The sequence below is a fragment of the Coenobita brevimanus genome, chromosome 29, assembly GCF_032717465.1.
Source record: "Coenobita brevimanus isolate Jiangsu-jjx chromosome 29, ASM3271746v2, whole genome shotgun sequence".
Classification (NCBI taxonomy): domain Eukaryota; kingdom Metazoa; phylum Arthropoda; class Malacostraca; order Decapoda; family Coenobitidae; genus Coenobita; species Coenobita brevimanus.
This window is the reverse complement of record NC_136982.1, coordinates 39,277,978-39,304,683: the sequence shown is the minus strand read 5'-3', so window position 1 is coordinate 39,304,683 and position 26,706 is coordinate 39,277,978. Positions and strand designations below refer to the sequence as shown.

General features: G+C 44.2%; 1 protein-coding gene across 1 annotated transcript in view; it reads left to right on the top strand.

Moving 5' to 3' along the window:
• The window catches only part of LOC145395055 (uncharacterized), a 262,494-nt gene that overhangs the window by 56,827 nt on the left and 178,961 nt on the right, over nt 1-26,706 (top strand). Inside the window, exon 7 of the mRNA XM_080268807.1 lies at nt 1,718-1,858. Within this exon, the coding sequence (XP_080124933.1) occupies nt 1,718-1,858 (141 nt within the window). The remainder of the gene's footprint in view (nt 1-1,717; nt 1,859-26,706) is intronic.

Here is a 26,706-nt window from a genome sequence, read left to right as displayed (position 1 = left end):
ATGGTAACACTGGCAGAGGGGCCACGGGAAAGGGACAGAGGGTGGCGTGAGTTTACCGCGCTACAATTGGAAGCTGCGGGAATTTCAATTTTTTTTTTTTTCTGTATATTCAAGGATATTTTTGTTGAACTTATTAATGCTAAGAAAATCCGCGAGAGGGCAAAACCGTAGACAAAAAATGCGGGATTACTGTACTGTACAACTCGACCCAGGCCATCACGTGATTGGTTAATTGGCTCACCACTTCTACCATACACGAGACCTTTTTTGATCATACAGATGAGGAATTTGTTTGGTTCAAAACGTTCATTAAAACAATTGGAAGTTAGGTAGTAGCTGTAGTAGTAATAATAATAGATCAACCATGGTTTGTCTGTTCAAGCAAACCCACCAACCACAGGCAAGGAATTGTCTGTGCAAGGCTGGCTCATGCAGTGAACTAATGTTCTCTTGTGGAGGACAACACCTTGCTGTGACGAGGAGTTTAGGTAAAACAAGGTTCATTGTAAAGACAATTTATGATACTTGAAATGGTCTGATATTTTCTTGTCTAACATGGCAGGAAACACTTTTGTGGTGATTTTAGTCCATTCCAGATATGTTAATTTCATTCACACCCTTTCCTGTCCAATGTCATTGCTTTTGTTACTGTTTCATACATCCGGTACCAGTCACGTCCATATAGGTCCGTTCAGATCACAGAAGGTTTGAGTAGGATAAATCATGATCAGTAAAGTCAGTTCAAAGCCTTTCAGATCCACTTAGGAAACAACATAGGTTCATTCAGGTTCAGTAAGTTCATTTAAGATTCACTCTGGTTCATTCAGGCTCTGTTAGTTCAGTTCATGGCCCTTCATATTCACTTTGGTTCACTCAGATTCAGTTTACCGTATGTTTGTTTGTGTTCAGCTAGATCAATTCAGGCCAGTATTTCCCAGCCATGGAAGAGGGCTGATGTGTGAAGGAAATTGTTTGTTTAAATTTAGGTGTTGAGGTTCAAAAAGGTTAGGGTGGGCAGAGAGCTGTGGGCAGTTGGGCAGGGTGTGGATATGTCCAGTGGTGATGCCCATTACAGTTTGGATGGTATGGGAGGTGTGGTAATGGCAGGATAGGATGGTGTTGGGCAGTGAGGCAGGGTGTAGATAGTTTTCATAGTGGTGATGGACGGTGTTGTTTGAATGGTGAGGGGATGGTGAATTAATGGTTTCTCTCAGATCAAGAAGAAGAAAGTAAACCCGCCTCACGTTCGTGTACTGTAATTGGTGTATCGTGGCAGGGGAAACCCTGACACAGGTAAAAACTAGAGATAAGATGTTGGTGTATAATCCTTCCATGCAAGACAGGGTGTGATAACATTAAAGTCCTCATTATTTGTAAGTAGTAATGAAATTTTATGGGCATTTTTTTTTTTTTAATTGACATAATAGCAGAAAAGAACGTTAAAGGTGACATATATCAAAGACTTTCTCAGTACCCCAGTTTTAGTGTGATTTGCTTGACTAATGCAGGTTGATGATAATGACGATTATAAAAAAAGAACCTCATCCCATTTTTAGATGGGAAAACAGATTGCGGTGTTGATACCGATGACAGATGCTCATTTCAGGAAAATACAGATAAGAGGATCCTTCCAGATGTATAGTGACAATGTTTTAAAAAAAGAAAATCTTTGGATGGGAAAATATTATGGGGTGTTGATGATGAATACTCATTTCAGGAAAAAATGGATGGGAGGATAAAAGAGATCCTGGCAAAGTACAACACCGATGAATGTGAGCGGCCACCCCCTGACAACGAGCAGGTCCTCGACTGCATGATACGCCTTATACCCAACCTTGACCGAGAGAAAATCCTCCAGGTGTGTATCGTCCCTCTTTCTCTCTTTCTTTTCCTCAGCCTGTCCACTCCCTCCTTTCCCAATTCTTCCTTTGTCTTTGGCCTCTCCCTCCTTTCCTCATTCTTACTTTGTCCTCATCCTCACCCTCCTTGTCCATACTTCTCTTTTTCATTGTCCATATCTCATTTTTCCTTTTCCCTTTCCCATCATTTGCTTGCCTCATTCATCCTTTGCACTCTTCCTTTCTCTCTTCTTTTCTCAGCTTGTTTTTTCCTTCCTCCTTTCCCCATTCTTCCTTTGACTCTCTCTCTCTCTCTCTCTCTCTCTCTCTCTTCCTCATTTTACCCATCTACAGTTCCTTTTCTCATCCTTGGTTTTTCTTCTTTTCCCAGCCTAGGGAGGAGGTGAAGCTGGCAATGAGAAAGCTTGGGACCTAGGAGTGGCTGGTTAGGGTGATTATGGCTATGTATGTGGGTGCTCACACTCAGATATGAGCGAATGGAGATGTGAGTGATGAGTTTTCCGTGAGTGTTGGTGTGCATCGGGGGTCAGTCTTGAGCCCCTTGTTGTTTAATATGGTACATGAAGCTCTCTTACATGGCTTCAGAAATGGACTCCCGTGGGAGATTTTTAAATAACATTGTATCCCCTTTTTTTCGATGAGGGCTAAGACATTGCTCTTGGGTAAAGGACTTTGGTTTTGGAGCGTGTAGCATTTTATGACCGGATACCCTTCCTGATGTCTACCAGTGACCCTTGTATGGACTTGAACCTCCAACCCTTCAGTCAGAGCACTCTACCCACTGACTCACGGCTGCTACAGCCAGCTAGGTGACAGGAGAACGCTACCTCTCCCGGCAAGGCAGCCTACCCATGTGCTGCGCAAACTCACGCCTCTTTGGTCTAGAGGTCAGGCACTCTACCACTTAGCTGCCATGCCCCCATGATTTAGTGCTGATTATAGAGAATGAAAGGGAGACGGAGGAAAGATTTAAGAAATGGAGAGATGTTATAGGGCACAAGAGCTTGAGAGTAAATGCAAATAAGAAAAGGTGATGGTATCTAAGGCTTGTACCAGTACTGTCAAAGAAGAGGGGAAGTGGCCATGTGCAGTTTGCCACAAGGGTGTGGGAAGTAATTCCATCTTGTGCAGTGGTTGTAATAAGGGAATGCATAAGAGATGTAGTGGTATTAGAGGTAGACTTCAAGATAATGCTGATTTCATGTGTGCAGTGTATCAGGGAGAGCATGTAGAGATTGTCAAGTGTGAAACTATTGATTTGTGCTGTGGTGCTTAAAGAACGAGTAATGAAAAAGAGGACTTATGTACCTAGGAGGAAAATATGGAAGCTGGGAAAAAGAGGACTTATGTACCTACGAGGAAAATATGGAAGCTGGGAAAAAGAGGACTTATGTACCTAAGAGGAAAATATGGAAGCTGGAAAACTAAGTAGTAAGGGATGCCTTCTGTAGCGAGATGAGGAGAATGGTGGCTGAACAGGGAGCCGTTTCAGAGGCGTTAATGAACAGTACAGAGCCCTCAAGAACAATCTCGTGAGAGTTACTGATGTAATATGTCATTGGACAAGAGGCCCACCAAGACATAAAGTAACTTAGTGGTGGGATGAGGGTGTAGAAGTTGCAGTTAAGGAGAAAAGAAGGCTTTTCAGGGAATGGGTTAGTGTAGGTCGGTGCGCTCACCATCCACTCACTCGATGTAGTGCTGCTGTCGGGTGTCTGCCCTTTCTCCTCCATCCTTCTTTCCTTCCATCCTCTTCTGTCTTTCTTTCCTTCATTCTTTCCCTGTCCTTCTGCCTATGGGTGACTTTACGATCCCTCTTCTGTCTTTCCTTCATTCTTTCCTCTTCCTTCTGCCTGTGGGTGACTCTACACTGAGTGACAAGCCAAATGGTTTCCTGAACACCAGGAAGTCATTTACTACGCTGGGTGGTAACCATATAACCAAATTTTGGTGCCTGGTGGTTTAGCAGGTAATTATTGCACTCCAGTTGGATTGAGCCGGTGAAGGTTTATATCCAAGGGGTGGCTGGGGTTGATTGCTCATGTAATGCCACTTGGGGATGAGTGAGGCTGGTCACTCTCATCTTAAATGTCGGGACCAACTGCCAAGCCCCGGGCTCCTACGCTCCTCATGGGGCAGTGTAGGATTGGATGATGGATGGATGTATGGAAGAAGTGTGGTAGCAAGGAGGAATACTTGGCTGCCAAGCGTAGGGCTAGAAGAGAGGTATGCAGGGCAAAGTCTGTGTCACAGAGACTTTTACTTAATAACCTGGGGAAAGGAAAAATATGATATTTTAGGTGGCAAATCAGATGAAGAGGGATAATCGGGATATTGTAGGTGAGCAGTGTTTGAAGAATGATGAAGGAAGGGTAGTGGTGAACAGTGGGGATATTGTAGATGCATGGAGAGAGCATTATAGCTGGTTGTTGAATGAGGAGTTTGACTGGGACAGGGAAGGTTTGGAGCCAGCAGATCCAGTGTTTGGCCCGTGGCCTTTGATTGACGCTGCTACTGTGAGTGAGGCAAATGGCAGGATGCAGGTGGGGAAGGCAGCAGGTGTGTCTGAGTTGACTGCCAAAATGTTGAAAGCCTCAAGAGATATAGGGGTAAGGTTAGTCACTGACCTGATAAATATTATTATATATCAGTGTGTTGTCCCAGATGACAGGTTGAAGAGTGAAATTGTAAATGTGTATAAAGGGGTGATCCCCTGGAAAGAGGAAATTATAGAGGTATAAAGCTTTTAGATCAGATAATGAAGGTAATAGGGTTGTAGAAGATATGATTAGAGAAAGAGTGAATGTTGATGAGATGTGGTTTATGCCAGGCAGGGGGACCACTGATGCCATATTCATTTTTCAGCAGCTTCAGGAAAAATAAATTGGGGAAAAAAAGGGATCTCTATTTTGTTTTCGTTGATTTGGAAGAGGCCTTTGACAGCGTCCCTAGAGAGGTGGTGAAGTGGGCAATGAGAAAGCTCGGCTTGGAGGAGTGGCTGGTTGGAGTGGATATGGCTTTGTACGTGGGTGCTCGCACCCAGGTAAGAGTGAATGGAGGTTTGAGTAATGAGTTTTCCGTGAACGTTGGTGTGCATCAGGGGTCAGTTTTGAGTCCCATGTTGTTTATCATGGTACTTGAAGCCCTCTCACTTGACTTAAGAAACAGACTCCTGTGGAAAATGTTGTATGCTGATGATTTGTTGTTGATTGCCGAGAACGAGAGGAAGGCGAAGGAAAGATTTAGGAAGTGGAGAGATGGTATGGGGCACAAGGGCTTAAGGGTAAATGCAGATAAAACAAAAGTGATGATGTCTAGGGTTGGTGGCGGTACTGTCAAAGACGAGGGAGAGTGGCCATGTGCAGTTTGCCACAAGGGCAAGGGAAGTAATTCCATCGTGTGCAGTGTTTGTGATAAATGGGTGCACAGGAGATGTAGTGGTATCAGAGGTAGACTGCGAGATAATGCTGATTTTATGTGTATGGCGTGTCGGGGAGAGCAGGTGGAGATTGTCGGGTGGGAAAGGATTGAACTTGCCGGTGAGTCTCTTGAGTGTGTGGAAGAGTTTTGTTATTTGGGAGACATGTTGTGTGCTGGAGGTGGGGCTGGAGCTAGCTCTGTGGCTAGGGTGGGAAGTGGTTGGAAGAAGTTCAGGGAGCTGTTGCCTCTCCTGACATTGAGAGGACTCTCCTTATGTGCTAAGGGGTCTTTGTATGCAGCATGTGTTAGGAGTGCTATGCTATATGGTAGTGAGACCTGGGCAGTAAAGGAGGAGGATATTCGCAGGCTCAGACATACGGATATGACAATGATTAGGTGGATGTGCAGTGCGTCCCTGCGTGCAAGGTCTGGGGCGGCTAGGTTTATGATAAAAGGGTTGAGAGGTAGGATGGAACTGGAGTGTATTGGTGTTGTGATGAGAAGAGGTAGATTGAGATGGTTTGGGCATGTGGAGAGGATAGGAGATGATAATTGGGTGCAGAAGGTGAGAGGTGTTAATATTGGGGATGGGGTTATAAGGGGTAGACCGAGAAAGACATGGGACGAGGTCTTTAAGTGTGACCTCAGGGTTAAGGGACTGAACAAGGAGGCTGCAATAGATTGTGCAGCATGGAGAGCTGCCATTAGGTGACCAAGGCCGACGCATGCAAGCATGTTGGAGCCTTCAAAAACGAAAACGATAGGATTGATCTTACTGGTGAATCTCTTGAGTGTGTGGAAGAGTTTTGTTATTTGAGAAACATGTATGTGCTGGAGGTGAGGCTGAAGCTAGCCCTGTGGCTAGAGTGAGGAGTGGTTGGAAGAAATTCAGGGAGCTGTTGTCACTCCGGCCATTGAGAGGGCTCTTTCTTCGTGCTAAGGGATCTTTGTATGTGACGTGTTAGGAGTGTAATGCTGCATGGTAGTGAGACCTGGACAGGAAAAAAAAAGAGGTTATTCGCTGGCTCAGACATACAAAAATGACAATGATTAGGTGGATGTGCAATGCGTCCTTGAGTGTGAGGCCTGGTGGAGTTAGGTTTATGATGGAAGAGTTGAAAAGTAGGATGGGACTGGAGTGCATTGAGGTTGTGATGAGGAGAGGTAGATGTAGATGGTTTGGCCATGCGAAGAGGATTGGGGATGATAATCAGGTACAGAAAGTGGTAAGTGTTAATGGTAGGAGTAGGGGTGCGAGAGGTGGCCTGAAAAAAGACCTGGGACGAGGTCATTGAGTGTTACTTCAGGGATGAGGGACTGAATAAGGAGGCTGTCAGAGATTGAGCAGCTTGGATAGCAGCCTTTAGGTGGGCAAGGCCAACACATAAAAGCATGTTGGAGCCTTTAAAAATGAAACAAAACGAACCACTGTTCTTCCTTTTAGTCATGCCTTGTTCCCCATATCGTCACCGTTAATTCTTCCTCCCGTGCAGACATATTCTTCTCCCTCTGTTACTCACCTTTCTCCCTTCACCTTTGTTCAGTCCCATTCTTCCTCATTTCATCAGCCTCTCTTCTCCCTCCTCCTTTACATAGCTCCTTTTTCTTCCTCTTTTCCGTAGCCATTCTTTTCCTCCTTTTCTCAGCTTTTCTGCTTCTCCTCTCCTTGGTTTGCATCAACTTCTTTCTTTGGCTCTTATTTCCTCACCCTTTTTTCTCCCTCTCTTCCGTAGCCTTTCTTTTCCTCTCTTTTGTCAGCCTTTTAAGTCCTCTCCCTCTTTTGCACTGTCATTATTTTCCACCCAGAATTCTTCAGCATTGAGAGCTACTGTCAAATGGGAGATAGGGAGGTTGGTTGTAATTATAGATCATCGAAGCACAGCCAGTATAAAGTCGTGAGGCATTGTATTGCTCAAACTTGTAGCTGGTCTCACTGTATGTCTCACTTCCCCTCTGCCCTTCCGTAAGTGTAAGTGAAGTACATTAGAGATACGCGGGGATTACAGAGTTTATTGTAACACAGTTTTAATACTTGCAATACAGGGTAACGTGAAGAATAATTGTGATAATGACAACTCTCCCAGGATCTCCTATTGCTCTCTTGCTTTCTCTGACTCTCCCTGTCCTCCTCCTCTCTTCACTCAGTGACTCTCTCCAACCCCTTCTAACCTGAAGGGGATCTCTCTGAGATTATATACAGTTCGGTATGTGTGTGTGTGTGTGTGTGTGTGTGTGTGTGTCGTCCGTTAGATTTCCACTCGTGTCCAGTATTTCCTATTCCTTTGGGCTAGAGCTGGTTGCCCATATGTCTGAATGTTATCAAATACTTGTTCGTCTGGGCAACGGGTTTTATTGACCTACATCAGGTGGTGTGACATTCCTAGAAGCTATATATATCTCTGCCAGACACTATATACTCCACCAGTTTTACGCATTGTGATATGACATATCAATGCCTATATATTAATGCCTGTAATTATTACATAATGTCTCATATTAATCCCCATATATTGTTCAGTCATGCCAGCTGTTGTACCTATGACCTGTCTTCAGATTACAATCAACTCAGCAAATTAAGTTAAATACATAGTATTGTTAAAAGTAGAAATTGATATATAGGCATTAAGTTATCATATCACAGTATGTGATAGACTTTAATATATAGGCATCTTTGAACAGTGGGTAAAAGCTTACACAAGAAGTTATGTCTGGTGTACAGGGAAAGTCGCACACATATTTAAGCCAAGAAAGTCAAAACGATCTCCTCTTAGCTCAGACGGTACAAGAATTTCATGATACTGCAGTATAACCAAGTAGAGCCAGTTATCTGACATCCTGGAAACTACCCATGAATAGATACACACACACACACACACACACACACACACATCGGTTGGTATATATAGGCTGGGAAACCGGAGAGGTAGTTAAAGAAGGAGAGAGAAGAGCATAGCCAGGAGAATAGAGTAGGAAAGGCATCATCAGGCAGTGCGTCTCATCACTCTGTCATTGTGTCTTAATAAAACCCACTTAACCCCAAATTGTCTATACATCACCTTCACTTACGAGACAAGAGGGAAAGCTAGAGGGGAAAGTGAGACGGAGCACAACCCACAAAAAGCAATCCAACGCCTCATGATTTTATCAACAGCTGCCAGCGTTAATCTCCACTTCCCGAGCTATGATTATTTACAAGAGCAGTGCTACCAACACTGGTGGCTGCTGCGATCTATGATAGATCTACGATACACGTACAGTATCTCTGTATCTAATTAACACCTCGGCCACGTCCATCGATACTACTCACACGTCCACACAGACAGAACAGATGGCCCTGGAGGAGGCATCATCACTTACAGTTAGACACCTGTCCTCTACAGAGACACAGCACAGACAACACAATTGCTTTTCCAGAATGACACCACAGTAGATGCCGTAACTCAGCATCAGATCTGGTCACAACAAAAAATCTGATGGAACCAGGATTCTGTGGGCTTGAATGATGAGTGAATGGAAGCATTGCCCATTGAATCGGGCAAACTTGGCTGTCTGGATGTTGCTATTCCTCACTCTGCTGCAGGGTGGGAAAGGAGGAGTTGACTGTAGCACCAGTCGAGCAGGGCAGTACTCCCAAGGTGGATGGAAAGCTGATGACAGGGAGAGCTGGAGCTCCCATTTCATCAGCCCTCAGGGCAAGTTCCTGACCATCCCACTTTGCTGAACTTTTTCAGTGTCTCAGTAACACAGAGAGTAGGCCAGCATGCTCTCCAATACAAGTTTCTCTAACTATCAGCACCAAACTACATGCACAGTAGACACTACACTTCCTTTTCAAAATTAAAAAAGAAAAATGGCTCAATTAAATCTGGCTCCCCAGGGGGAGGAGGGACCATAAATTCCTCCACTATCTGCCCTTCTCCCGGTGATGACTCGGAGAGATGCCTGGAACTACTGTCTGACTCACCTCTTCATTTTTGCAACATTCGCGGCCTTTCCCCTAACTTTCTCTATGTTGAACATCACCTCTCCTCCTCTAAACCTCACCTTCTCTTTGTGTCTGAGACTCATCTATCTGAGGCATCTGACAGCAAACCCTTTTTTGTTTCCTGCTACTTTCTCCATACTCATTTCAAAGCCAAAGGCAGCTGTTGTGTATATGTACGCAACGATTTATCTTGCTCTTGTGTTCCTGAACTTGATTCTTCTGAATTCTCTACTCTCTAGCTTCGGCTTTCCTGTCATTCTCTGACTAAATATATCTGCACTGTTTACTTATCTCCTAACTGACTATACTTCTATGATGGAACACATTCTATCCATTTCTCCTTTCTCTGAAATTTCCATTCTAGGAGATTTCAATGTCCACCACCACCTTTGGCTCACCTCTCCTTTTACTGATTCGCTTGGTGAACAAGCCTACTTCTTTTCTATCCTTAATGACGTAGAGCAGCTTGTACAGCACCCTACCCGTATCCTTGACCGCTTCGGAGGGAGCTCCAACATACTTGACCTCTTTCTTACAACTAATCCTTCTTGCTTACACTGTTAATTTTTCCTTTCCGTTGGGATTCTCCAATCACAATTACCCTGATCTGTGCTATTGCTCCGGTACGGCCTGTGGACCCTCCAAAGAAACATCAACTGTGGCACTTTGGAGCTGTGGATTGAGAGGCCCTCAGGCAGTACTTCTTTGATTTTCCATGGAATGATTATTGCTTCCATGGCCGGGAGCCATCTGAGTGTGCATTGCGCATTACGAAGGTTATTCTCTTCGACATGGAAGCATGCATTCCCTTCTCATATCCTTTGACTAATGCAAGAAAGCATTGGTTTAATCACGCATGTTCTAATGCTGTCCACAACAAGGAGAGGGCCTATAAAAGGTACCAGAATCAACCCACCCCTGAATCACATCTTGCTTATGTTTCTGCCCGGAATCGTGCTAAGTCTGTTCTTCGCTCAGCTAAAAATAATTTCATCTGTACTAAATGCTTTCAACTCTCCAACTCGAATTCTCCCCACTCCTTCTGGCACCATGCCAAAAACCTTTCTAACAACTTTACCTCATCATCCTTCCCTCCTCTTTTCTATTGTGATGGCTCTGTAGCTATTTCTTCTACAGATAAAGCAGATCTCTTTGCTTAGACTTTCTCCTCCAATTCCACCTTAGACAATTCCGGTGCTGTTCCACCATCACTTCACCCCTCAGACTTTCACATGGCTGAAATTAAAATTTCTTCAGCTGATGTATTTTCTGCTATCACTGGCCTTAATACTAACAAGGCATATGGGCCTGATGGAGTCCCTCCTGTTGTCCTCAAGAACTGTGCTTCTGTGCTTACACTTTGCCTAGGTAAACTCTTTTGCCTTTGTCTGTCAACTTGTACCTTTCTTTCTTGCTGGAAGTTTGCTCTCATTCAGCCAGTCCCAAACAAGGGTGACCATTCCCAACCCTCTAATTATTGTCCAATTGCATTAACAGCCTGTATCTCAAAAGTTTTCAAGTCAGTTCTTAACAAAAAAATTTTAAAGCATCTTTCCTATCATAACCTTCTTTCTGATCGTCAGTATGGGTTCCGTCAGGGACATTCCACTGGCGATCTTCTCCTCTACCTTTCAGACTCCTGGTCATCCTCCTTTTGGGACTTTTGGCGAAAGCTTTTGCCTTCGCACTTGACTTCTCAAAGGCTTTTGATTGAGTCTGGCATAAATCTTTGATTTCCAAACTGCCCTCATATGGTTTCTATCCTTCTATCTGTGCCCTCATCTATAGCTTCCTTTCTGGTTGTTCTATAGCTGCTGTTGTAGACGGCCATCGTTCTGCTCACAGATCTATCAACAGTGGTGTTCCTCAGGGCTCTGTCCTATCACCGACTCTCTTCCTTTTATTCATCAATGACCTTCTAAGCTGTACATCTAACCCTGTCCACTTGTACACTGATGATTCCACCCTCCACCCTTCCATTCGGTTCCCACAACATCCATCTCAGCGGTTACTTCAACAAACAAGGGATGAAGCTATGGCAGACCTATTGTCTGATTTGGCTCATGTCTCTGACTGGGGTAAAAATAATCTTGTTGTTTTATATGCATCAAAAACTCAGTTTTTACACCTATCAACCCGACACAGTCTTCCACAGGAGTACCCACTAATGTTTAATAATATCCAGCTCAATCCTGCATCATCCTTGAACATGCTTGGGATTTCATTCACTCAGGACCTATCTTGGAAAGATCATATTGCATCTCTTGTAAAATCTGCTTCCAAGAGATTAGGTGTGCTAAGCCGACTCCGTATGTTTTTTTTACCCTTGCACAGTTGTTAACTTTGTACATGGGTTTTATTCTTCCCCTGTGTAGAGTACAACTCTCATGTGTGGGGAAGTTCCCCACATACAGCTCTTCTCAATAGGGTGGAGTCAAAGGCTTTTCGTCTCATCACCTTTCCTTCTCTTATTGGCTCCCTTCAACCTGCCTCTTCGCCGTACTGTTGCATCTTTATCTCTTTTCTGTTGCTACGTCAATGGTCGCTGCTCCTTTGAACTGTCTGTTTGCATCCCTCCACCTCTAAGACGTGCATGTAGCACCCATCTCGGAACAAACTCTCATCCTTTTTCTGTCCAACTCTCTAATGCAAGCGTTAACTGTTACTCCCAGTCCTTCATTTATGCAACAGGTCAACTCTGGAACTGTCTCCCTCTGTCTGTATTTCCTGCTTCCTATGATCTCCAGTCTTTCAAACACAGTGTGTCCAGGCATCTCGAAATGAACGGATCTTGAATTTGGTTCTCTTTTGTATTGTTTTTGTTTTTTTCTTGGAAGGAATGGTTTGTGGGTCCCTGGCCTTTGGTTCCTTCTTGCATAAAAAAAAAATAAGTAAATAAATAAAAGAGATGGTAACTAAAAACATTTACATTCCCCTTGACATCTCCCTTGCTGTATTTATACAATACAGATCTCAGCTCCTTCTCCTAACACAGATGCCTAACTCTATTATTGCTGGAGACTTAATGATGAAAATACTGACTGGTATGAACACAGCCAAAATAGCTGATGAGATCTTATTGTTGCATCACAGCTCAGCAACATGAACATTCTCAATGACATCACAATTCACCTACATCACATACCAAGCATACCAGGCCCCTTCATCCTCAGACACCACATTCTGTTCACTCACACTTTCACCTACCACCAACTGGGAAATGGTACCCAAATTCTTCTCAGATCACCCCCCTGTCATTATCACTATAGGAATGTGCTCTGAACCAAATTGATTACATATCATTTGTATAAACTGCAAGAAAGCATACCTGATGAAATTCACTGAAGAAATGGAACAGCACTTCAGGTCACCAAACAGGACAGTCATTGCCAACATTGATTAATACAGTAAGAATTAATGTCATACTTTATACATGCAAATGCAACATTCCACAAACTAACAGAAGACACTAACCTAAACTTTACAACAGAGCTTGTTTGTCTCATAAGACAGTGTGCCATCCAAACACAGATCCCCTCTCCCACACACACAAGAAACCATCACAAGGCTTCATCAGTTAAACATTGAAACTGACAACGAAATGAGAACAAAGGGATCGGAAAGCTGGAATGTCTTTGCAACAATACCCAGCCGCACCACAGATCCCTCTTGGCTTTACATAAACTAACAGTATCACTAAATCACAAACAAGTGTCTCCAGTGAACCCTGCTGCCGTCACCTCCAACACGTCCCCTCATACAAAGAAGAAGCATACGTATTTGTGAACCCTTATGATAGCATGTCACCTTATACCAAAATGCGTGAGCCTTAATAACAGTCCCTTCATAGGCAGTTCTTTGTACTCGACAACAAAATTACTCCCTTCATTGAAATAGACACACACAGTATAAAAAAGCAAAGAACCTTAGAAGTACAGGGCCAGGTGGTATTAACAACCTACATCTGAAACATTTAAGACTGTGAGAGAAGGCAACAGGCCAACAGAATGTAATATAAATACTGTATTGAAGGCAAGCCCTTGTTGACCCTTTGAGAATTTTGTCCTTCCACCGATTGTCTGTGCCAGATTCAGCTGGGCTCACATAGAGCACGCCGTCACACAGCAATATTTTTAATTAATCGGCCACTGTACACTAACTTTTTATGGCAAACTAATGAATGTGGTACCGTTTTTAAGCTGAATAGTTGCTCTTTATTGTAGTATGATTGAAAAAGGTAAATACGAGAGCGAAAAGGCCAATAGGACGAGTAGAAGTCAGCCAAAAAGGAAAAATCACACACCTGTCCGTAGAAAAATATTTGTAAAAAAAAAAAAAAAAAAAAAAAATGTTGGTAGAGTTACATGAAATTTGAAAGCACCATTTCAGTCTACAGTAAATTTCCTTTCCCTTGATAGCCTATATAGATTATGGCAATTTATGTTAGTTTTCACAGAGAAAAGCTAAAGCTCTTGCTGTCACGATGGCAATTATCCATGCTGGTAATACCGATATTATTCATGGAAAAACCGATTTATTATACATATCTATCTGATGTACTTGTCACTGTAAACACAAATAGTTGGAAAAGGATAGTGTATGCGGAACAAGGCCGGATAGGAGATGGAAAACATGCAAAAAATAATATATATTGTTTCGTATGACTCAATTTCGAGTCATCAGAATCTCAATGGTTGGATTTATGATGACGCAAAATTGCGTCATCGGAATCTCAAAGGGTTAAGTTGACAGCGTTTCACCTTATACTGTACAAGCTTTTTCAAGTCAATGAACAATGTTCCAAGTGGACACCTTATATACCCTACTTCTGGTGGTGGAGAAAGCATAAGATGTGGGCAGCATTCCCTGACATTAGAGAAGTACCTGGACAAATCAGAACCCACGAGGGATTATTAGAAGAATGGGCTGTGAGGTCCTGTGAGGGAAAGTTTGGGATCAAGGGGAGTGGATGGCAGATACCCACATATATGTATACATACACATATGCTGTACACACACATGTACCTGTATAAACATACCGGTACATACATTTGTACATGCATGTTTATGTGGGTCCTGATTTGTCCAGGTAATCCTTTAGTGTTAGGAAATACCACCCATATGTTATGCTTCTCCCTCCGCCAAAAGTAGGATATACAAGGTGTCCACTTGGGATATTGTTCATTGACTTGAAAAAGCTTGTATAAAGTGAAATGTTGTCAACTCAATGAAGGCTTGTCTTCAATACGGTGTTTATATTACATGTAGGACTACTTAGCATCCAGGCCCTCACAAACATTAACAACTACTATACTCATACACACATAGCAGCATTCCTACCATTTGGGAACACAGTCATCACTATTCTCAGACCAATTAACCCCTAAAACGCGGATCGTCGCTTTTGCGACGGTCGGCCCAAAGGGCAAGACGGCGGGTCGTCGCGTTTGCGATTTGAGTTAATTTTGAATAACCGCGGGCAAGCAGGCTCAAGCTGGTATTGTCTCTCAGTCCCGCCACCCGTGAGCTACTTTTAGCACACTTGACCTTTGTACTACTGACCTCGGTTGTTGCCAAGTCTCATTTGTTTTACCCACGGACGCACCGATGCGCGGCCCTCCCTCGTCGTGCGATATGGCAACGCGCGGATGGCTGATACGTGTCAATCTGCGCCGTCATCTCGCAAGCACTTTTTGCTATTGGGAAACGCTTGTTTCCCCAGTTGTCACACTGTCATTTTTTCGCGCGGTTTGCCCCAGATTAGCGTCAGTCCACGCAAATCTGCCACGGTGACACCATGTCAGGCTCTAGCTCTTCTAGTTCCGTGCCTTCTAGCCCTCCGAAAAAGGGTTTTGTTACCTCTACGCCTTCAAAACTTTACAAGTGACTACCAAGGGGCTAAGTGACTCGGCCATAGCATCTGAACTGTTGAAAGCCTCTATGGACTACGGCAGTGACGTGGGTGTTTTGTCTAGCCTGGCTGAATCAGAGACACAATCGAGTGCTGATTCAGCCCCTGAAGTGATGATTTCTGTGCCCGAGGAAACTGTGACTGTGCCCAGCACCTCTACAGGGAAGGCCCCGGTGAAAAGGGGCCTCGAATATGGAAAGGGAGAGAAAAGGAAGAGGAGCGGAGACAGCAGTGCACCGCCATTGTCCACTACGCCACGCCACACCACCGCAAGCCCGCCACGTTCTCCCAGCCCTCTTCTCTCGTCCTCCTCGTCTGCTGTCCTGTCTCCTGAGTCATCGGAGTCTCCATCACCACCGAGAAAGGGAAGTAGACGAGCAATGTTACGTATAAGAGGTTATTGTAGGCCTAGTGTTCGTGTCAGTAAAGTTAAGTCCCCTAGGCTAACTCCCACTAGGCAACTCAGGAGTCACGCCACCGCGGGTGACCTTGACCCAAGCGATAATCTCCCTCCAACCACCACCACCACCACCACAACACCAACACGGCCTGGGATAACCTCTCCCTTACCTACTATTGCCCAGCCTGCCTCACCCACTCCCACACGACCTGCCTCACCCCCCGCCGCCCCAAGCACCTCCCAGCCTAGGCAGGGAACTTTAGATGCTTTTGTGTGGTCAGAGGGATCAGATTTTGTGCCTGAAGATCTGCCCTTTGACGAAAGTGAGTGTGGACTTCAGGCTGACTTCCCTGTGGACAACGATGGTGAATGTGTTGACTACCTGTTGGCCTTCCTTGACGACGAGGTTATGGAGCACATCTGTACCGAGACCAACAGGTACGAGGGGCAATGTGCGCCAATTCGCGAAGAAGAAGGTGAGGCTGCGACGCCATCCACGTCGCGGATGGCATCATGGGTGCCTTTGACGATCTGCGAGCTTTTTGTATTTATTGCCTTGATGTTGCTTATGCCGCACAACTGGAAGCATAAGTTGGAAGAGTACTGGGGTTCCGACGAGCTGTGCCCAACACCAATATTCAATAAATACATGAGCCGCGATCGTTTTAGGCAGCTGATGACTTATCTTCACTTCGCGAATAATGATGAGCCTTCCCAAACTGACCCATTATGGAAAGTGAGGGGGAATCCTGAACATGATCAAAGATAAGTTTACGAGGTTCTTGCGCCCTTTCAAGAAAGTCGTGCCCCCCCCCCCCCCCCCATTGGTATTGTTCAGGGGCCGTCTTCGGTTCGTCCAGTACATTCCAAGCAAACGCCACCGCTTTGGAATCAAGTTTTTCGTGCTGTGCGACTGCAAGACGGGGTTCATCCTTGACTTCGTCATCTACACCGCCAGCAATGTCGACTTGGATAAGACTGACCCCCTTGGATTCTCTGGTTCTGTGGTGAAAGTGCTTTTGGAAAAGTACTTTGGCGAGAATCATGTCCTGTATACGGACAATTATTATACAGCTCCAAAACTCGCCAAGTACCTTTCTGAACACGGCGTCGGCTCCTGTGGCACTGTCAGAAGTAACAGGGCACATTACCCTGCCTTCCCAGAGGCTGAAAAGTCAAAGCGGGGAGACGTGCACCTGAAGAAATCTGACAAGATGCTTGCGATCAGGTGGCATGATAAGAGAGTCGTGAACATGCTCACCACAGTACACAAGGGTGAAATGCTGGCAACAGGGAAGGTCGACAGAAGGACTGGCGAGCCTGTGATGAAGCCTGATGCTGTAATTGACTATAACGTCAATATGCGGCTGGTGGACAAGTCGGATATGATGATTGGAGAGATTGACTGTCTGAGGAAAAATCGTCGTTGGTACAGGAAGGTGTTCTTGCACTTGATTGACATGTGCATGTTGAACGCCTTCATCCTGTATAAAATCAAGAACAGGAAGCCAGCCAACTACTCTCTCAGAAGATTCTCCAAGACTTGTGTCTACCAGCTGCTTCAGCGTTATGGCCAGGTGCTTTCAACAGGTCCAAAACGCCACCCTCACACACCTCCAGACCGCCTACAGTGTATGGCCTACCTTCAGCGACACCGCCTGGAGCCACTGCCAGCCACTGCAAAGAGGGGGAAAGCACTGAGGAGGTGTCATGTGTGCAGCCACACTACCAGGCAGGAAAGAACTTTTAGGCGCACCTCCTTGCAGTGCAAAGAGTGCAAAGTTCCCCTCTGTGCTTACCCATGTTTTTTCGACTACCACAGCCTAAGTAGATTTTGAAAATAAGGGTAAAAATATTGAGAAAAATACTGAGAGTGACAGTGATAATATTGTTTAGTTTTCTTTTACGTGCTGACAGTGACAGCCTGATGAGTGTAAATTAGTGTATGTACTTGTAAAAGCACTGACAGTTACAGTGTTTTTTGTTGTAAATAATTGTACTTAGTAATCATATAAGTATTGCGAGTGACAGTCACTCCAGTGTAAAAAGATAAAAGCATATTTTCCTATTCTGTGTTCTGAAAGTAAAAGTTTTTTGTGTATAAAATATTATTTTTATAACACTGGACAGTGACACTGATGAATAAGGCAAAAAAAAAAAAAAGATACAGTGAAAGTGAGCGATAGAAATGAAGTGCGAGTGGCCGACAGGAGCGAGAATAAAGTGCCTGCCGTAAGGCTGAATAAACTCGCGCGCAGTGGTCTTCCTCATTCCCAGTCCACAATACTGGCAGTGACATTGATTTTTATTACCGTAATAGTGACAGGCAAACGTTTGCGAAGTCCTATGATGGAAAAAAAGGAGTATACGTGTTTTTGCCGAGAAAAGGCAAATGTGACAATATTGACGGGAAGATCGCCACCGCGCTGCGTGTCGGTCGTGCGTCGTCCATTTTAGCCTTATTTTCAGTTCTTATTTACAAATACGGATTCCAAACAACCTGTACGTTGTTGTATAAAGTGTACTGTGACAGATTGAGGCTGTGGTAGAAAGAAAACCGGGTTTCTGGAGGTGTGAGAGTGAAGACTTTGTTACCCAACTTTGCAAGTCTTCACAAGTCCTTGGGTAGTCAACGAAGGCTCAACATGTGGCTCAGGAGATAGCTGAATGTAAGTAATATATGCCATAAAAATTTTAATGCTCTAGGGTTAATCTATGATTTTTGGCTAATATTTTTCCACAGGTACTCAGACCCCGCTACAACCCCGCCACAGGGGGGGGATCGCGCGTACACAGCCGCGTTTTAGGGGTTAAAGACCCAGCACACCCTTCTTCATATATACCCATAACATTACTCAACACACCATGCAGGATAAGAGTGCATGATTCTTTACAAAGTCACAACTCATATTCCCCTTACCCCCCTGCAAAACAGCCTTAGAGCACTACACTTCACTAACACCTAACATCCCCACACAGCATGCATCTGATGGCTTCAGCTCTGCAAGACCAAGACCTGCACAATGTACACCACTTACAACAGACTTTTTTTTTTTCTTTCTTTCTTTCTTTCTTTTTTTTTTTTCTTTTTTTTTTTTTTACCCCTAAATCCCGGGGTTGTTTTTGCTTGACTTGTGTGTCTCTCGGGCATATTCGCGCTCCAACAGACTCTCTAAAAATATTTGCCAAAAATCAGTCATTAGTCCTAGAATATTAAAATTACATATGCATATGGCACATACAGTGCTCGTCAGAAGTATCGAGCGCCTATGGCCAGGCGCGCAATACTTATGGCCAAAAAAGAATCACCCGTTTTTGGTAGTAAAAATTGAGCCACAAGTTTGCGGCGCTAGCATGACGTCACGGTACCCTGAGGCCTTCCTACGCGCTGGTTGGTTCCCGCCTCAGTTGCCTACGGGCTGCCTGAGAGAGAGGAACTCTGCCACATCTCCCTTTCTTTTTGAGCCATTTTTTACCGAGTGTCCCGCAGTGTTTTGGCTTTCGCCACTTTGTTATGGCACCTACGCATGAACTATCGAGTGAAAGCATATCCCAGATCATTGCTCTAAAGGAGGCAGGCCACCAAACGAAGGAAATCAGTGAATTGGTTGGCGTGGCTCGATCGACAGTGCCTAGGTGGTGCGCACGGTTTTGAGTGGAAAACAGTGGTAACGTTCCCACAAAGAAACCGCAGTCTGGTAGGCCTAGGAAAACTTCCCCGAGGTCTGTTAATGTTTTAAAACGTGCAGTGGAGTCTAATCCTCGTGTGAGTGCAAGGAAAATAAAGGAGAGCAACCCGGAAGTGTTTGGTGCGGTTACTGTGTGCACAGTGTCTCAAAGGGTCCATGAACTTGGTTACACAAGTCACAGGCCTGTGAGAAAGCCTCTTCTCTCTAGCAACCAGCAACTTTGTAGGCTTGCCTTTGCTAACAAATACCTTAATTGGGTTGAGGAGCAATGGTTGTCAGTGTTGTGGTCTGATGGGGCAACGTTTAGTGTAACCTGTAACAGAGGAGCAAGTGTGTACCGGCGCAAACGTAGTGACCCACTTGACCCACGGTATGTTGAAAGCACTGTTAAACATCCTGATTCACTCATGGTATGGGGTTGTTTTTCTGGTAAGGGTTTGAGGAAGCTTGTTGTGCTTCCCAAAAACTGCTGATTGAATCAGGATGTTTGTCTGGTGCTTTTGTGTGATCATTTACCTAAGTCATTCGAGCTAACAGGTGCACGAGTGTTTCAGCAGGACAGTGCACCTGCTCATAAGGCCAAATCGGTCACCAATTGGCTTCGTGACTGCGAGGTATCATTCATGAAAGACTGGCCAGGAAATAGCCCAGACCTCAACCCGATTGAAAACCTCTGGTACCTCGTAAAAAAGAATCTCCAAGGGAAGGACGTGAGCTCTCTGCCTAAGCTGGAATCCGCCATTCGTGACTCCTGGGACAAAATACCCCTCCAGCACCTCAGGAACCTCACCCTTTCACTTCCAAGACGTCTCAGGTCCGTGAAGAAGCGTAAAGGATACCCTACAAAGCACTAAAGGTAAATAAAATCCATTATTTATATGTTTTTTCAATGTTGAAAGGTTTGTTTCGTAGGAGGGATGCAGGGCGCTCGATACTTCTGGCGACCACTGTACCTTCAGCTTTTTCCTGGGATGTTTGTTGAGCTTTCGTCGAGTACCGTAGGACTTGTGGAGGCCTCTGAAGTTGGGTAACGAAGTCTCCACTTTACACTTCCCGACAACCCGTAATATGATTACCACAGCCTGATATTATCACTAGAAACTCTATTCTGTGATTCTCAAATAGTTTGGAATCCATACTCCAAAAAAAAAAACACTGTGAAAGCAATGAGAATTACGAGCGCATATGACCTTCCCACTTGCGATCGTTCGCCGCTGGTGTTCTGTCATTTATTATTCATAAAAACACTCACACTTCATATTTCTGCTACTATATAACACTTATATATATCTACAGTCTTTATCCATAAGTTTCCTTCAGTAGTAGTAGTAATTGTTCCCTAGGTAGTCTGGCCGAACAGCCCCGAGTCTCTTAGGAAGGCCATGGCCGAGACCGGGCTTTCCCACGGAGCTCTCAGAGAGTGTATGTTGTGTTGTTGGCATAGGTGATTGTGTGCAATGCAGTCTTCCATAATGTGCTTAATAGTATGGGGTGCTGTGTTGCATCCTGGACAGGCATCAGCGATGGAGTCATCCAGCCTCTTCTGGTAGCTTAAGAGGGCTGGATGGTGCCCACATCTCAGCCTGGCCAGGTGGACCCTGTCCTCACGAGGAAGATAGGATTCAGAAGGGTGGATGTCAGGAGGCCGTGCATGCAGCTGTGTGTTGTCTTTAAGTGACTGAATGGAGTGGCGAGTGATCTGAGTGTGGATATGCTTCTGGAAGCTGGTCTGAGGTGGGCGAGGGTGGAGAGATGACAGTATTTGTGTATGGAATCGTGTGCTGGGTGTTGTTTTGATGTTCCTTGGTGTGGGTGGATGTGCTGCCATGTACTGGAGTGGATGTTGTGGGTTTGTGGAGGCTGCAACAAGAAACTGGGTGCCTCTCATGTCTAGGTGATCCTTGACTTTGAGGACTTTGGTCTCTTGATGTAGGTGGTCTGTAGGTGTAGTAGCTGTGCAGCCTGTGATTATTTTTAGGGCTTTGTTCTGTATGGTCTGTAGAGTGTTGTTGTGTGTTTTGGTCAGGTTAGAAGCCCAGGCAGGGCTTGCATAATTCATCACTGAGCGTATGTATTGTTTGTATACGGCGGTGGTGGTGGTTTCTTTGTTGTGTCCGAATGTTGTATGGGCAAGTGACCTCTAAGCATTGAGTCTTGGTGTTATTTTATTTTTAATGTTTGCGATGTGTTGTTTAAATGACATTGATGTATTGTATGTTACACCAAGGATTTTGTGTGTGTGTATGTGTGTGGTAGGGGAGTGTTGTTTATTGTGAGGTGTGGGATGTGACTGTGTTCTACTGTCCAATTTGTGAGAAGAGTCACTGTAGATTTGGCTGGGGCTATTTTGAGCCTGTTTGTGGTGAACCATTCGTGTAGTGTGTTGAGGTAAGGTTCCTTCAGTAATATTAGTTTATTGTCACTGTAGGATTTCAATTTCTCTTTCAGTAAAATACGTAGCATTCACTTTCTCATCCTGTATACTAGCGTTGAGAGTGAATCTGTCACTTTCACTTTCGCTTTCATAACTCATAGTATTCATAAATGCTAGAGTGAAACTTTTATTACTCCTAGTATATATACTCGTATTCTTATATTACTACTCATTTACATTTCTATTTACATTTTCAATTTTATTTACAATATTTACATTTCTATTTTATTTACACTGTGTTATGCACTGTCATGTGCAGTAACATATAATACTATTTTCCACTGTTCACTTATATTTACATTCATTGCTTTCACTTGCTGTTTACACATTATTTACATTTCCACTTGCACTGTTTTACTTACCAGAAAGATCGTAGTCACTGTCTATCATTTTCATTGACAAATTAGCCAGTTCACTTTCCACAGCAGTCACTTAGCCCTTTACCCCTTTCCACATGAGGTTTAGTAGGGGGTAGAGGTCACAGGGCCCTTTGCATTGGTCTAAAAAGCGGCAGAATTGGACAGGCGCGAATCCGACGTGGTTTCACCTTGAAAGACGACAGTAAACTGAATACAGTGTGGTGGCCTGCCTAGGGGGAGTGCAATGCTGCCAATGTCAGCATGGTGACAGCTGCTAATATATATGCTATGAAATGATTGGCAGGAAATCTAGACAATACCTAATGAATTAGGTAGTTCCAGGTGAATGTAAATATCACTTAGGCTTCTCCCTTCCTTTCTTATATATATTTTTATTACGAGAATAGATTATACAGCACATTTCAAGGGGAAATAAACAGCAAAAATTACCGAACGAGTGCACGTGAGGTGTTGTCAGGTGATAATTAGCCAGTTCCAGGTGTATGGCACTATCACTTACCTTATTTCTTTTTTGTATATATTATTTGGTATAAGAATAGGGCATAGGGCTTATTGCAATGGATGATATCAGTGGAAAATTCCAAGGAAGATTTACTTAGCGTAGCACGGCTGGGCAGGCAAGAGGAGAGGGTAATGGAGGGGAGGTAGGGAGGGGAGTCAAAGAACGGGGAGAAATGGCTAAATTGTCAACAATGGATGGGAGTACAGATGAGATTAGGAGTGCTGACTAGTGTTGGACATTGGCAGTACTGATAGGTGATACAAGCCACCACTTGAAAGCCCGGGTGAATTCAAAGTAACACAGAATCACAAAAGTGACACTCTGCGGTATGATCTCTTCTCCCAAGGATCACGAAAGTGAGCGGTTAAGGGGTTAATGCAAGCTTACCACCATAATCTACAACAGATATGGAGAACAACACCAGTTGCTGGCTTGTCAACTATACATCTGTGCATAAGGCAGGGCAAGTAATCATGAACTTGAAACTTCCCTGATGGTTTTCCTCAGGACTGTTCTCTTACCCACACTCTTCAGCCTATACATTCATGATGTTTCTGTACCGCAAACATCATCTCATATGCAGATGACAAAACCATAACAACTGCACAGCGCATTACAAACACTGCCTGATCACTGCAACGAGTTTTCTTCAGTACACTTTAGGCTTGGTTTGAGGACAACAGGCTGATGACTGTTCCAGCCAAAATTGCCAAATCCACTACCACAGCCATCACCAGTGACAGTCGTGAGCACAGAGGCAACCCAAACCTCACATTTAGTGATGTACCTGTATCATATACCCCTTCCACTTAAGTCCTTGGAATGAGATATGACAGTGGACACACCTTGAGGGACCACATAGAAAACAAAGAGGCAATGTTCCCCATAGTAAAAACACACCTAAGGAATCTACAGGGACAGACTTTTGGCAACAAAAAGAAACACTGCATACTCAACAAACAATACAGTATACTGTATCAAATTAATGATGATCTATATGTCTCTGATACCATCAGAGTTATCTTTAAATAGAATTGATCAAGTTCACCTAATTATACTTAGAAGAGGACATCAACCAACCCTCCTAAGCAGTCAACTGAAACTCATAGACGAGTGGAATGTACTCATACACAATAAGACACACAATTCAACACTGCATAGCACATGCCACACAAAGACAGTGACACATCAGTGGTGTGGGACAACCCCATTGAAGTGGTTGCTTGTCTGGAGTTGATGGGTCTGCTATCTTTTTCAGTCTCCCCTTCTCCTCCTTCTAAACATGAGTATTCTGTTAACCCTGTGAATACTGTGTTAACCCTTTCAGTACATTGTCAACTTTTTTCCTAACTACCGTTTTATTACATTCACCCTAGATAGGTACTGAAGGGATTAGAGACAGTCTTCATTAAGTGATATCTTTCCTTTTGATTAATATTGCCTCCTTCAGATGTGAAATACCTAATGTAATGAAAGGATTAACTAGTCTGCTTCACTACCTTGTAATCATCATATTTTGGCATCTGTCCTTTCATTTTCATTTTTGGGATTTCATAATTTTCTCTTTGTCGTTTCTTCCTGTTAGTTTTATCATTTTAACATCCCCAATCATTTACATGTACTTGATTTCTTATTCTTATTTTATTTTCCTCCCTCATTTCTCATACACTATTTTTAACATTTACATTTGTCTTATCTCTCTTCACTACCCACACATTCCATGTCTTACTACCTACCTCACCTACCAATGAAGTGTCTCACATCAAAAAAGCATAATGTGTCTATAGCTACCTTGTACAGTATTGTTATCCAGCAGCCTTGGGTTTCAGCTGGGACAGCATTGTATTCTTTTGATGGCGGTCTCAGACCATGATTTTCCTTGCTGTCTGGCTTTGAACTTTATCTTGCCCCTTTTTTTGTATACTTTTTATCGACAATTCTCCTTTGACTTTTCCATTGCCACTCCTCTCCCAACCTTCCCTCACCTACTTTCGTGTACTGTATATTTTTCACCACATTTCTCATCAAACTCCTCTTATTTTCGCATGCCCTTCCCAAGTCCCTGTTCTCCCACCTGTGCTCTCACTTCGGCTTATTGCTTACACAGACATAATTTTTTTTAAATCTCCTACATTCTCGTATAACCCTTTCATTATGAGAGGTATACATTAACCTTTGCAGCCCAGGCATGTTATTATATTTCTGCTGCCTCAGTAATTCTCAGCTTGGGAGAGATTTTTTTTAACTGAAGGGGTTAGATATAGCCTTCATAAACTCCTTCACAACCTAGGTGTTCTCCAAAGCTAAATAATACAGTAATCCCTTTAATATCCAACGTAATTCAGCCAAAGGCATGTCCGGAAATTGGGCCTGTCTGGATATTGGGCCCCTGCCTCCTGAACTGGTACTTAAGGACCCTGACCCAGCCTTACTTAGAAAAACACCTACATAACTCCCTACTAGACATGCATAGCACCTATTTAAGACCCTATTCACACCAATAAGGGACATGAAAGAGTGAAATAAATGCAAAGGAACCAGAGAATGAGGTTTTAGAGGTGAGTATGGAAAATACAGTACACAAACAATCTGGGTACTTACATAAATCCGTGGCCATCTTGCTGAATAACCTGCCCCCTCTCAGACTCTGACAGTAAAATATGCACCTGAAGCACCTACAGTAATCAAGTCTTGCACTGCACTGAGTCATTTGCACTTTGAATTTAAATTTCTTAACACCTGCGCATTCTTTTCCCACTTGTGACCTTTCCTGTAACCAGTGTTGCACTCTGCACATAAGTCTTTACACTCTCAATTCTAAGTTCTCAACACTGTGCATTCTTTTCTCACTTACGCTCAGTTGTACTGTACAGTACTCTCATGTAACCAGTGTTGCACTCTGCACATAGTCTTTGCACTCTGAATTCTAATTTCTTAACACTGCACACTGTTCTTTATACCACACAACACTGTAAATTCCTGTATGGTCTGGTGGTGAGTTCTTGCTGTTTATTCACTGTCAAAGTCCGAGAGTAGGTGAGACAGGTGGCCTAGGGGCACGTCACTGGGATGTGGTGATGGACTCCCCAATGCAGATGAATCTGAAGGCAGGCGCAAACTCACGTCCAGTGGTGACTCCACCGTGGCTGATGTGCTGGGCTGTGGCTCGGAGGTGGAAGGCCTGTCTTGGGGAGGCAGCGGTGTGGAGCCAGAGCTGGTCACAGTGGGGGTAACAGGCCTGAAAAACTGTCAGCAGTTGATGGACGCAAGGAATGACAATTCTGGCAATTGATGATGTGCTGTCTGAAAGCGCGCACTTCCTCCACAAGTCCCAAGGGCCCCATCTCCGTGTCACAGTCCGTGTGTTCCAGATAGTCAAGAACAAACTCGACATGCTCCTGGAGTGCACTCAGCCTGGGGATGGCTGGAGTAGTGGCACGCTGAGAGGAGTCCGCATCATCGTTGCTTTCCTCGTCGGAATCTTCAAGCTGGGTACTTGTACCTGCAACTGAAGATGCGATCTTGATATCAGACATGATCTGATACCCAGGATCACCCTCGTCATCATCTGACCATTCACGCACTTCATCCCTATCATCATCGTTGCCAGCTGCGCAAAGACGTGCATGGAAGTCATCCACGTCAAAACCTAGAAGATCGTGCACCACATCAGTTCCGAGAAGCAGACGAGACCAACCATTTTCCAGAGTCTTGAGAGAGACTTCCTTCCATGCATTGGCCCAGTTGTAGGTGGCAGATTTCATGTTGTAGCGGCGAAGGTTTTCCAAAGTCCACTGGCCTCGCATATCCTGTCCCTCCCTCCGCTCGTCCTCGTCCTCGAGAACAACCATCACCTCGTCCAGGAACTTCCAGTGGTACAGTCTCGTCATTGCCACGATCACTCCATGGTCCATTGGTTGGATGAGAACAGTCGTATTAGGTAGCAGAAACATGCATCTAGTGTGGCCATTCTCAGCCACCAACTCCTTGTCGGACAGATGCGCAGGTGTGTTGTCCAGGAGAAGGAGGGCCTATACCTAGTTGTGCGGGATTCCCATCGTGTTCATCTGGTAATGGATGACCTCCTTGACGAAGTGTTGGTGAAACCAGTCTCTGATGATCTTGG